The sequence below is a fragment of the Hemibagrus wyckioides genome, linkage group LG10 (genome assembly GCF_019097595.1).
Source record: "Hemibagrus wyckioides isolate EC202008001 linkage group LG10, SWU_Hwy_1.0, whole genome shotgun sequence".
In the NCBI taxonomy this organism is placed as follows: Eukaryota; Metazoa; Chordata; class Actinopteri; order Siluriformes; family Bagridae; genus Hemibagrus; species Hemibagrus wyckioides.
In genome coordinates, this window is record NC_080719.1 from 14,657,840 (window position 1) to 14,671,669 (window position 13,830).

Below are 13,830 nucleotides of genomic sequence, written 5' to 3' on the forward strand. Positions count from 1 at the left end.
TATCCGGGTCAGGGGTCAGAAAATATTCCTTTCTTTCTTGCTTGCTTTCTGGTAAAATTGTTAAAATTGTTGACATTCTGTAATCAAAACAGGACATCAATGTAATAAAAATACATATAAAATGAATAGATAAGAATACATGCATATCTTGGCCTTTCTCTCTATCTATTTATCTATCTAATCTCTCTTTCTATGTACTTGTCTGCCTGTTATCTGTCTCTTATAAGTCGTGACATGTCTTACTCACATTCTACATTTCAAGTCAGAGTATGTCTGTCAGTGTGTCTGTCTGTCTGTGTTAGTGTTTCTGTCTGTCTGTGTGTCTGTCTGTGTTAGTGTTTCTGTCTGTCTGTCTCCCTGTCTGTGTTAGTGTTTCTGTCTGTCTGTCTCCCTGTCTGTGTTAGTGTTTCTGTCTGTCTGTCTGTCTGTCTGTGTTAGTGTTTCTGTCTGTCTGTCTGTCTGTGTTAGTGTTTCTGTCTGTCTGTCTGTGTTAGTGTTTCTGTCTCCCTGTCTGTGTTAGTGTTTTTGTCTCCCTGTCTGTCTGTGTTAGTGTTTCTGTCTGTCTGTCTGTCTAGCTATCTATCTAGCTATTATGTTATAGTAAGATTCAGCCTATCCTTTGCATGAGTTTGAAAAATCTGTAAAAAAAAAAAAAAAAAAAAAGAAGAAATCTGGAATAAAACTGTTGTGGATATTCTGTTGACAATGCAATATAACAGTGTATGTTTCCTGCTTTTAGAATACAGTTAATTACTATTAAAGAAGTGAACATAGAAAGAAAAGGTATGTTGAAAATGTTTTAGAACAGGTTGTGTCATGCCTGGACATGCATAAAGCTCTTTTTGTCTGTTTTTCTGCATTTAAACTAAGTATGACGTGCAATAAAAGAGATGAATCACCATTTCAGCTCAATTCAATGCAACATTATATAAAACAAAGAGTCTGCGAGAAGGAGGCTATTGTTTTTCACCAGAAATCAATGTTTCATAAAGACATACATTTTTTTATTACTGTACATTAATATTCTTTCTCCACATATTGTTTTCAATGTTGCAATATCAATCTATATATTATAGCATTTATTGTATCTGTATTTACAATTTAAGTATTCTGGAAATCTGAAGCAGCATTAGTAATACCGAGAAATTTGTTTCCACACAGCTTAATCAGCCTCTTCAGAGAGATCTATTCAAACAAGTCATGAAATGCCACAACTCCATTACAGAACGTCCCTGTCATCACGTCTATCCTAGTGCATTATTAACTGCAGTGCTAAAAATAATTTAATTATTCATATTGCTCACTCATTAACTGCGATACCTACACCATGACCTGGCAGCAGTTACTGATTACTGCGTCTTGAATATCACCTATTCAATTAATTGAAAAGCCAAATAAAACCTCCATCAGACATAATTAATTTATCCTTAGGCAAAGTTTAAGTACATTTTTGTAGGTGTTTAACAGCCATATTATGTGTAGATCGATCATTTAATGCTGAAACCTTCTGATGCTGTATTTTATATACTCCTAGTGTTACACTTTGGCAGTTGACACAGTAATAAAAACAGAAAGTAAGTAGTACACAGAGTTTATGCCCAAAGGATCTTCTAGTCTGGATCATTTTCAAATGAATGATGCAACATCAAGCAATACTTACTTGGTATTTCAGTTAGAAAGATTTGGTATAAATACATGAACAAAGAAATTGTAGTCATATTCATACTACTCCAGATTGGCACCAGAATGACTGTTTATTATAAACACTGCTCATATGCTTATAATGCAGGTAGCAATGCTGCTAATCTACTTTTTTTTTTTACCTGTATATACCCACACGTGACAAATGAAAGAAAACAATTCCTCACAACATTACATGTGTTAATATGGTGTTGTGCTACTACAAGAGACAAGGACAGCTTCAATGCATTGATTAATTCTGTATCTCCCTGGAACTGTTTCGGAGCAGTGAACACCATTCCTCTAATAGATTTTCCTTCAGTTGGTGTTTTGAATATGATAGTAAGAACACTAACACATCACTCCAAAATCTAGGTGTCCAGCTGGGTTGAGATCTGATGATTGTGAAGGTCACAGCATATGATTTCTATCATTTTTTACCCTCATCAAACCATTCAGTGGTTTATCTTTTGTCGTCGCTCTGTATCTTAGCAATACACATCACTGATATATGTAATGTTGATGTAAATTAAAGCCATAAACCTGTGCTTTTTATTGTAGGATGTAGGATGTAGATATAGATGGTCAAGCAGAAGGTAGCATTGATGCCTGATGAGTCCAGGGTGTCTGGTATGATCCTGAGCTCAAATTACAGTCTGTGTGGTGTATCACATGTTCTCCCCATGTCCACATAGGTTTCCTCTGAGATTTTCAGTTTTCTCCCACCTCCAAAAAAATGCTGGTAGGTGTACTGGAGATTCTAATGGCTTTTAGGTGTGAATGAGTGTATGAAGTGGACTATTGACTGGTTTATTCTTGCCTAATGTTCTCAAGACCTTGGATCAACTGCCACCCTGACCAGGATAAAGAACTTACTGAATATGAATGAATGGATCTATTTATACGTGTGTGCTGAACCACTGCATTATTGGCGTTTACTTTAACACACAGAAAAGGGAAACTTTGTACGTCACGTAATAGGAGTATAAAGTTGTAGAGTCGGAATTCAATCCATGACGTGCGCAAACAAGCACTGCGCCTCCAAGCCTATTACGTCATTCCGTCTGTTTTTGTTTATGAACCTTATCTGCACCGAGCTAAAAAAAAAAAAAAAATGACCTCCACTCATAAGTAATATCTTTGGCGCATGCTTTGATTTGGATTTAGCTTGTATTCACGAATCCTGTTTCGCCTTTATAGTGAATGTGACATTGGGCTAACTGTCTCCTAAAAACAGCTCCCCATGTCTCCCCTCCCCCCCTTACACTACTAACGGCTTCATTCACATTTCCACCGTCGGGGTTTGCACAATAGTGGTCACGTGACTCTGCTGTAGCAGACACACAAACCATTACATCAGTCCAGGAAGTTAGAGGGGGGAAAAAATTTAAAGGAGAAGACAGACTTTTAATCTCGACCTACCTAAAAACAAGACACAACTGACCAAACATGATTTCTAACATATTCAGTTCTCATCATATCACACTTTATAACTGTTGGAAATCTGTAAATGTATTTAATTCAAAGACGTCCTTAAAAACGAAATAAACTCCGTGAGGATTATTGAATATCAATATAATGAAATAATACATTAGAGATGTATTATCATTGTTGTCCTGAAATCATCTTTAAACATTGAAACATAATGGATAATATTATAAACTTGGCTAATCTCTATATAACTCGTCTTAAATCACTGCCTTGAGTTCATCAGATGAGTTATAACGTAGTAATAATCCATATGTAACGGTTTTTTCATTCCCTCATTTCAGTTTATTAGTTATAGGTTTTTTTTTTATTTAATACTATAATATTTTCATTTCCTGGTCCTAAAAACATACCTGTCTTTTTAAACAATTTTCCACGCTCGTATTTAAATATATTTGATTTGCATATCGTGTTCCTATTGGTCCGTGTCGATTTGGCGGGGCGGAAATCTGAACGTTGGTATCGTTCATCTCGTGATGCGATTGGCTCGCGTCCGTGGTTACGTCCGGGTATAAATAGGTGCTAAAAATAGAAACGGTCTCATTCCTCTCTAGGCTGTTGTTGGGTGCGTAAGAGAATATAGGAGCTAATGTAATATCTTATTATCACCCAAAATAACAACATTAAGGTTTTAGCGATGCGATCATTCTGTTGTCAAATATTTATCGTCGCTACGTTGTGAGAACCGAATCAGCCTAAGCAGAGGAGCAAAATACTCCTGAAACAGCTGATTTTGTTGTAACTGTCTACCAGGAGTTTTTTTTTTTTGGCGCTTTAAACGTTTTAGCTACTATTTTGAAGTGGATAATGTTTAGATAAGAATCGAAGTCGATCGGAAATTAAGTCTTGAGCTGACTTGAAGTTTGAAACGTTTCGATTTTTGGAGCCTTTTTTTCTGAATCAGTCCCGTCATGGAGTACAAAGTGGAGGCGCACCGGATCATGAGCATCTCTCTGGGGAAAATTTACAATTCCCGAGTCCAGCGCGGAGGCATCAAGCTGCACAAAAACCTGCTCGTGTCTCTTGTCCTCCGAAGCGCCCGCCAGGTTTACCTGAGTGACTACTACAGCGGAGTTTGTCTCAATTCCCAGCACGGAGAGACCAAAGAGTGGGAGATCACGGAGGCCGTACAGGCGAAGGAATCCCTCCAGACCCCCGCGGAGTGTGAGCGGCTCGAGCAGCCCGAGAGCGGCGGAAGTGCTGAGAGCAAGTCACAAGAATGTCCTCTGGACTCTGACGTTAATGTTGACGTTTCGCCGTCTTCGACAGAGTCTCCTGTAACGAGTGACCCTCAGTGTGAATCTAAAACAACCCAAGTGGACTCTTTGGACCGTGAAACGGATGGCGTTTCGGGAACGGAAGGGAATTCAGAGAAGCCTCCGAAACCCAGCGCCTGTTCCAACAGGAAACGGAGTGCTGAGAAGTCACCATCCAGCACCGACTCTCCTCTGAAACGGACTAAAAAAACCTCCTCGGATCAGGAGGAAGGCGAGGAGATGGACACAAGCAACGTGTCAAACCTCATCACCATTTTCGGGTCTAGTTTTTCCGGACTTTTGAGCAAAGACAGCGCGAAAGAGGACACTCAGGAGGACGCCGGTGACTCGGGCCAAATCTGCTGCGACCAAATGCTAAAGAATCTCAACCCGTGGAGCACAGCCATCGTTGCATTTTAAGGTAGAAAAGTGTTTGAGACTTTAGAGAAGTGTTCACACGTGGTGGTTTGTGCCGTATTTCTGCTCTGGGTTACTCTAAAACACGTGGTTACGGGACTTCCCCCACCACACGCGCGGTGCTATCGAGTAGAAGCCCGGCATGCGGAGTTTTCACCGTGGCCCAGTCTCACATCAGCCTCGGTGTGGTGCACTATATGCTCATTATGCCATACACTATGTGGTGTACTCATAAGGGGACTGAGGAGCCGTTTGGAACACGGCCCATGTTGTAAAACCGAGGAATGTTAACGTGTTGGTGCTACTACAGAGAGATATAGCGTCAAAGGAAATGACGTCATTGAACGGAACTAAACTTTTTTCAGCATTTGTGAGCTCAGTTGAGTTTAACCAGCAATCAGAGGATCACGATGGACGGTGATTATTAGTGTGAAGTGTTATGTTCATGACCTTTGTACAAATGAAAATGTTACACTGATGTAAGAACTGCCTACAAACCAAGAGTCTGCAAGACTGAGGCCACTGGTTTCCCCCCTCCAGATGTCTTTGTTTTATAAAGACTTGTACATTTGTAACATTGTTCCTGTACATATTGTTTTCAATGTTGCATTATGAATCTATGTATTTTGGTATTTACTATTCTGACTATTACGTGATGGTCACGTATTAAAAAATGTGAAATGATCTGCTTTCTCTTTCTCTCTCGTTATTTCAAACCACACATTTGAGAAGTTTTAAATGTAAAAGTTTGATATGTATTTTTGAAGAAATTGGCTGGCAGTGACTTCTTAATATCGGAAAGATTGGGAGATTAGATATTCATATATAATTTCCTCATTTTGACTAATAAGAATGACTCATTGAACAAACATTTCCCCTCCTGTTTATAGTGTCATCAGGAAGATCAGTTATTCCACATCTAAGGTACTAAACCGAAACTTTCAGCCATTAAATACAACCTTACATGCACTTGGACTCCCACGCTTCCTTTAAAATAAGCAGAACTACCCATAAGAGGAAGACAGCGGTTTGATATAAACCAGACTGTTTTAAGTGCTTAGTCCCTGTCTTACTGAAACTGAAACACATTCTGTCTTCCGTCCGTTTTTACTGCTTGTAAAGTGAGCCATTGTGCCCTGAAGAATGCTTGGTATGCAGGATTTAGTATCAATCGAGGCTCCAAGGCACATCTTAAGTCTGCTTGTTTAGTGTGATAAAACACTGGGCCATTCCTCAGAAGTCAAAGTGTGTATGTCTGCTTTTAGGAATTTATATACAGCAGTAGTTGTATTTGTGAACTATTACTGTAGTAACATAATAATTACACATGAATTCATGTTAAGGATTAAGAAATGTCCTGGATTATTATAGCTCAGTTCAAACAGATATAAAATCTTATCTCGCTGTCAACACACTATTCTTGTTATCCAGTAAGTAAATACAAACACTATTTTTTAAACATGGCCTCATGTCCTGTATAACCACATACTTTCGCATAGACATGGGCGTCTCCCTGGAGGGAACACCCAGAAGCACGATTATGTTGCTTTTGTTTTGGCTCTGTGCAAAATATGGGTCAGTCAAATCCCAAGTCAGCTGACCACAATCCGTCAGTGCTGCACTTTCAGAGACTGAGCTCATGTAGGAACAACTGTGTCATGCTTCTTTGGGAACTTGTAAACTAATCAGAGACTAGTTATTTATTTATTTTTTTGTGTTGCCTTGTAGCACTTTAAGCCCAGAACAGCTAGCTTCCAGCAGGCATGATGTCAGTCAGGTTGGACAAGTTGGCCTTCACATGTCATTCACTGTAGGATGTATAATCTATTACTATTCGTGATGTAGTTGCTGCGGTTTGCTTGATGCACACACTGAAACACTGGAAAGAAGGTGCATGTGAGTACATGCCTAAGCCAGGCTAAACACATGCAGCTGTCCCTCTCCTTCACCAGACTCTTCCCCTCCTCCTCTTTTTACTCCTGCGTTCCTCATTCCTGGAAGGAAGAGAAGGAAAAAAAAGTGTGATTGCGAAAGTGTTTCCTGGCGATATCCACAGCAGGAGCACATGTGTGTCTGGAATGTTGGGTGGAAGTGGAGAAATATTGGAGTGAGTTTCACATGATTTAAACCACACTTGTACAGCTTCTTTTTTTTTTTTTTTGAAAACAGCCCAAATATGTAGCAAATGAGTCACTCAGTTTTGGGTTAAAATATGTATTAAGATGAAACCACTTTAAACACATCAAGCTATTTTAGGTGCTATGAATTATTAATTACACACTAGGAGCTTCTGTGTGTGTCTGGTTTAATGTGGTCACTGGTTGCGCCCAACTTCCACAAGAGGAACTGGGAGAAGTCCAAAGCAAACACCCGCCTGTAAACATGTAGAGACAAGATCTGCTCTAACAGATCTTTTGTTCTGCGAAAAAAGAGAAGTAAAGAAACAACTCCACTCCACTCTACTTATTCAACAAGATGGATATCTTTAGGCAGGTCTCTGAACTGAGCAAATTAATCATTTCGCTCATCAATCGGTGAATCATCTGAAACCAAATGAAGTTTTCCAAGAAGCAGAGAATAATTGTGATTTTTCCAAAATGTCACACAAATAATTTTTATTTATTAGAAAGAAGACCAGAAGTCTACAGATAGATGTTTGGTTTCAATAAACAGCCTGGATATTAAAGTAAAGACATGTGATACCATCAAATAAAGCATTAAGTGTTTTTATGGACAGTTCAAACCCCTTTCCTTATATATACTATATATCTTATATATACCATATAGTATATCCAGTGAATATACTATATATTTAAAAGTATTGTAATTATATTTATACACAAATAATGTTTAAAACTATTTTAATTAATGTTTGTTTTTTTAATATATATATTTTTTTTATTTTCTCCACCCACTAGCCATTCCTCCCCTACCACACAACATGTTTAAACCCAGGGAGACTGAAGACATAGCACATGATTAATCGCAGACATGTGAATCCAGCCTCTGCATATTTGAGACTGCTGCTCATGCTGCGTCAGAGTACAGCGTAACATTCAGAAGAAATGGCTGTCTACCCCCTTCCGAATACATTAACTCACAGATACCAGTGATTGGTTAGTGTTGTTCTTGTTGTCATGGTAGAGAGGATGCCCTTCCACCTAGACAGCTTCTGACCACTTATAGCTGCTGCATAAATTAAGATTCAAGTCCGAATCCCACCACCTGCTTGACTACACACATCAGTCGATGTGTAATCTAGTTTGTAATATAATGTTTATTACTAGGTATAAACATTAACAGAATGAAGTACCTTGAAAATAACTCTGCTGGCCCAACATGTGGTCAATTAAACATATCAAGAGAAATTAAAGAAACTATCTAGAGTCAAATAAATTCTCTTACATGCGACACAGGTAAAACACCACAGCATTTGTTATTGTCAGTATATTAAAGTGTATATCAGTTTAGCTGCCACATTTTAGACTTTTCAGTTAGGCTTTAAGGTAACCATAATCCCAAATAATTTAAGGTTTAAATAGATTAACAGGCTGAAATGGTACAACTTCACTTTGAAACCTACAGGTAGTCACTGGAGCTATAAACCTAACCACCCCTATTCACACACACACACACACACACACAGAACAACAAAGACAACAGTGCAGTGATTCTTTAAAGAAAAAGAGTAAGACTGGGAGAAAGAGAAGGAGAGTGAGCCCTTGCTTTGGCCCCTCCATTCATTTCATGTGACCTCCGCTGGAGCGCAGACAAACTGAACTCTTTGTTTGTCTTGGGAACTGGCAGAGGACAGGAGGAAGAGATGGGTGGGGGAGGGCAGAGGGACAGAGGAAGGTGGAGGGAGCCAGAGCAGAAAAGGGGATGGGTGTCAGGGTGGAGGGGTATCCTGGGAAAAATGCCAGCGTGGGATCAGTAGCAGGCTTCCTGAAACAGGAGTACGTGTAGGGGGAAGGGGGTGGAGGGGAAACGGGCCACACGACAGCGGTTTGCTCGAAGAACAGATATGAAGACCTATGCCAAACACCCACATGTGTTCACACATAGTCTAAACTGTGTGATGAGTAAAAGAAAAAAAAATCCCCTTCAGGCTAAAAGGTGGGAGCAGATACCATGACTCAGATATTCACACTATTAGATCCTGCCATTAGCAATCACAATGGTTTCATAGCTGATGAGTGAGTGTATTTGCGTGTACACTCTTACAAGCCCAGACATGCTTAGTGAGAGTATGGCACAGAGCCAATGGACGAGACAGATGGTCCTTAAGGAACAAATAGCCGCTGCACTTTTCTCATATTCTGTTAAGACAGGAATAAACGGCACTCCACAAGGAACTAGCTACACGCTGAGCTGCTGAGAGGAGTAGCATTACATTCCAGAGGAGGGGTCAGCCGGTTTGCTCTCTCGCTGTCTTTCTCTTTCACTCAGACAAACACACACACACACACACAAGCCACTAATGCCATCCAGGTGGTCACAATATTCAACAAAAAGCCTAGTTTTTTATGGTTGTAGTAAGTTCTAGTTTAATTCTTAATCAGCAAACTGACAAGTGCAAATAAAGACAAAGCCTCTTAATGGCCATTTAGGAAATGGTCCTGTTGCCTCAAGCCCTAAATATCTAGATTACGTGTGAAATCAGCTTATAGAGTAGCTTAGAAAACCCCAAACTCTAATTAACTGGAAAATAAGGAAGTGCTGGTGATTACACCAGACAAAAGACCCTAATGCTTTACCTCAGATCTGTTACTTCTCCAAACTGGTTCAAAGTCCATTTTAAAGTCTGAAAGTTCTACTGCAATAGGAATGTTTCAGCCAGCGGCTTTACTCGCTGTTATTATGTGTGCACTCATGCTGTCTCACGCAAGCAAAAAATCTCGAGCACGAGCTGCCGTCACTGTTTATCAAAGAGACTGAATTTCCAGCCACCAAGCTATTGGAATTACTGTGGATTTATGTAAGAAGGTATATTTAAGGAAACAGGACAGTCTAAAATGCCTATTCACTTTAATATGTAATTCTTGTTTAGACGTTTTAAGTGACTAAAGGAGTTTCATATGGTCGGAATTGCTGGTTTGACATAGGAGAGCCGAGTGTTTTCATGCTGCCATGTTACTAGGAGACAAAACATGCCTTGCGCTGTGCTTCATAAATGGCCTAGTAACGTACGGCAGCTGCCACAACAATAAACACGACAGCACTCAGCACACCACTACGCGTCATGTAACCGGAGCCAACACGTTTCCATTCATACTTCCATGAAAAGGAATTATGCCCTTCATAAAATCACATAATTAAAAAAAATGATTTGATATTAAAGTGGCCTGGTTTATAAAAGATGTGATGTAATGACAAGTCTTTTATACTTGGCACATACGCTATCCCATAACACAAAGGCGACCTTGTATCACCACAGCAACATTTTAAAGCAAGTTTGCATCAGCTTGATTATATTGTACTACAGGGCCGCATGCCAGGTTGTAGTTACAGAGATGAAAGTGTTTGGATTTATTGCTTAATGACTGAAGGTAGTTTTCTAAATTGATCAGCGATTGTGTATGATGAAACATGGGAAATTCAGAACTTCAGAAGATCCAGAATCCTGAAATGTAAATATGTTTAGTTTGTGTTCTGATTCCCTTTTAAATTGCTTTGGCTAAAAGCGTCCGCAAAATGAATGGGCCCTTTTCACTTCCAGGTTTTTGATGACAAAAGTATCCTTCTCAGGTTAACTTTACTTTAGCTACGAAAACAACAATATCTGAGTTGAAGAGTAGCTTTTGCAGTGACTAATTATGTCACAATGCCAAACAAAAACAACTCCACCTTCTTTCCGTTAAACATGTTTGATTACTAAGTCAATAAAGCACTCACCATGAGTGTGATTAGTCATTAATCATCCTCACTACAAACATTAACGCTCACTTAACTAGAGCTAGTTAATGTTAGCAAAGTGATGCTATCAGTGAACCAATGTTTTCACTTACTTTTCCACATTTCTACAGTTTCACCATTTTATAAAGGAATTAATGTACATGCAGTATATACAAACCAATAAACACACAGTATCAAGTAAGTTCATATTTAGCTTCTCGTCATCAGTGCTAACATCAGTTACCCAGATAGCTGATCACTTCATGTTACCACAGAGAATTTATATGCTCTTTTCAGCATGGAATCCTTAGTAATTATATTTCTGAGATGATATTTTGAGAGGTTGAGGTGAAAACTGTTAATGAAAATAATGAAAATGATAATGAAAAAAATGATAATGAAAAGTGTTTCTTTGCTAAACAGTTGGCTGTAATGCTTGTAATAAGGAAACAACTTTTCCCCTATGTACTTCTGTTTTTCATGTAAAAAGATAAATACATGATATCACCTTCTCATGAAGATGTCTTTGTTGGTATGTCCTTCTCTTTTTTTAGAAGAAACATGTGTCCTAATCTCATACCACAGCTTTTCATACTGTTTACCAGACTAAATCAAGAACTGCACCACCCTGTTAACTGTCTTGGCCAAACTGTCAGTGGGCAACACACAGATACAGTCAGTTGATGTTTATATGTCTGTTGGTGCTCAACTGTACTTTCTGAAGGTACTGTATAAACCCAATGCTAATGCTAAGAGGCCTTCACTTAACCCACATGTTTGGGTTTCCCCACAGAGTTTCCTAATGTGTCAAGAGAAGAGTCATTAAATTACAGTATGTCTGCCCAACTTCTCATGGCAACACCACCCATTTGGCCCAGACACCAGTTGTCAAAAGATGACTTTTTTCTTTAGCTTGTTAACCAGTTGTCTCCTGGGTCAGTCATATTTTATTCCCACCTGCTAGCTGAATGTATATTTCAGTAAGAGAAATGTCAACACATGTATCCTCCTGTACATGTAGAGCTAGCCAAAACATTTTTAATAAACATAATAGATGGATTAACAGAGACGAATTACCCACATCTGTACACTGTATAAGTAAAGAGATGCCCACAATTGGCTACCAATTAACCCAAGAGTGAACACCAAGTCAAGAGATGCTTAATGAGACTTAAGGATTTCATTATGAAGTATTGGATTCAGGAGTAAAGGGATTCATTTCTAGTAGCAGTTAATTTTTAATCCACCTCCCATCAATGTAATTTAGATTAACTTTAACCCTGTAAATTAACCATTCTTGGTCACAGCTATTTAGAAATTTCAACTACTTATCACTACCATTCATTCATTACCATTCTACCATATGTCTTTTATCATTAACTTTGAACAATAGGTGAAGCTGGAGAAAGTCCTCCACAAGTGAACCAATGCATTGATATTGCTCAGGCTTACATCCATGGAACAAATTGTCAAGTATGTCTTGGCTGTGACTATTTTAAAAGGGAAAGTAACCACTCAATTTTCCCATCCTGACTTCCTGTTTCAGAGGAAATTACACCAACACATCAAATAATGCTGTGCGTTTCAAGACACTTCACAGGGACTTTAAACCTGCACATAATTAGTAGCTCCCTGGACCACCCGTTGTGTCTTGGAACGGAGATGGCGAAGAAAACTGATCTCAGAACAGAGCCAGATGAACCAAAATATACAACAGCTCACTGAATGATCAGCAAAGTCTGGGCAGCACATTGAACCGGCTAGACAGTGGACTGTAAATGTGTGACAAATTGGCGAAGGTGGGAACTAGGCGTTGAATTAGGCAGCTTATGTGTGTAGGTGTGTGTGTGTGTGAAGAGGAGTGTGTGTGTGTGTGGGGGGGGGGGGGGTGCTTTGCTAAGGAAACAAAGGCCAGAGTCGAGAAGAGGGGGAGATCAGAGGGACACAGGAGCTTGCAGAGGGGTGGAGGGGGTGGTGGTGGTTGACAGATGCTCTCCCAGCGTGACTTCAGTGAATCTGTGGCAGTAGCATGGGGGAGGGAGAGCGCAGCCTTGTTTGACATCTCCAGCAAATCTCACTGAAGCACGTATGAGATTGTTTGTTTGTGTTGGCGTCCATGCACGTGTAGACAGATGAGGCGATGGGAATGAGGGTGGCTGAAGTGTGCTCATTCATGGATGTGTGGGAGTGTGTGTGTGAGAGATAGCGGGGAGGAAAGGGTGGGACTCTCCTGTTTCTGGATGTCTACAGGCAGCCTGGGTATAGATGGAATTTTAGGTGTTATATAATTTTTTTCCACAAATATGGTGGTAGGTTTGGGGTGTGAAAGAGGAAATCGCGTACACATACACATACATACGTGACCACGGGCATCCTTTCACATGAACTATTGTACAGGAATTTCGCATTAATTAAGGGCAGAAGAATGAACTCAATGTAATAAGATCAGAATTCTCAAAAGACTAACACATCAGTCTACCATTTGTTGACTGCCATTTTGAATTATTCATTGGAATCAATTCCCAGGAATATATCAGTATGTCATGTGTGAACAAAAACCGATACATTAAAGAAGGAAGACAATGTTTTATGATGTTCTGACCATGTTTTAGGCAGCTGACTGAAAACATAAAAGTAAAGTAATACAAGGAAAAGTCTAAAGTTAACTAAGAACAGGGGAATTTTTTTGAAACAGGATTCAGAAATAGAGATGTTATATGGGGAAGTAATTCTACATGCAATGAATTGTACTCAACCCTGTACATGTTTGATTTTGTGTATCAGGACTTGTGTATCAGGAATAAACAGGAATAAACAGGAATGTTGTATCAAGGCTGCAAGTTTGACAGATGCACAGCACAGACATTGGTAAAGGTAATGTCACCAACAACATCCCTTTGAGTGTGAAGGTGCTATAATACTCTAACAGCACCTGATGTGGTGATAGTAGCCCTCCTCCTAACTAATCTCTGGACACTAAGTAGCTAAACATTACCTAGGTTAGTCAGCTAGCTGTTTAGATAATGTTTAGCTACTGCAGTGCTAGCCATTCAGTGTTAACTCCAGCTTATTTAGAACCTTGTTTTATCTAATA

General features: G+C 39.3%; 1 protein-coding gene across 1 annotated transcript; it reads left to right on the forward strand.

Annotated features, from left to right (window-relative positions):
• Nucleotides 1-3,700: 3,700 nt before the first annotated feature.
• Nucleotides 3,701-5,525, forward strand: ier5 (immediate early response 5). The gene has a single exon (XM_058401046.1). The coding sequence runs from the start codon at nucleotides 4,080-4,082 to the stop codon at nucleotides 4,842-4,844; it is 765 nt and encodes a 254-aa protein (XP_058257029.1). The 5' UTR covers nucleotides 3,701-4,079; the 3' UTR covers nucleotides 4,845-5,525.
• The last annotated feature ends 8,305 nt before the right edge of the window (nucleotides 5,526-13,830 follow it).

What these genes read in the sequence shown, in the direction of transcription:
- ier5 (XM_058401046.1), top strand. Translation starts at nt 4,080, where the DNA reads ATGGAGTACAAAGTGGAGGCGCACCGGATCATGAGCATCTCTCTGGGG.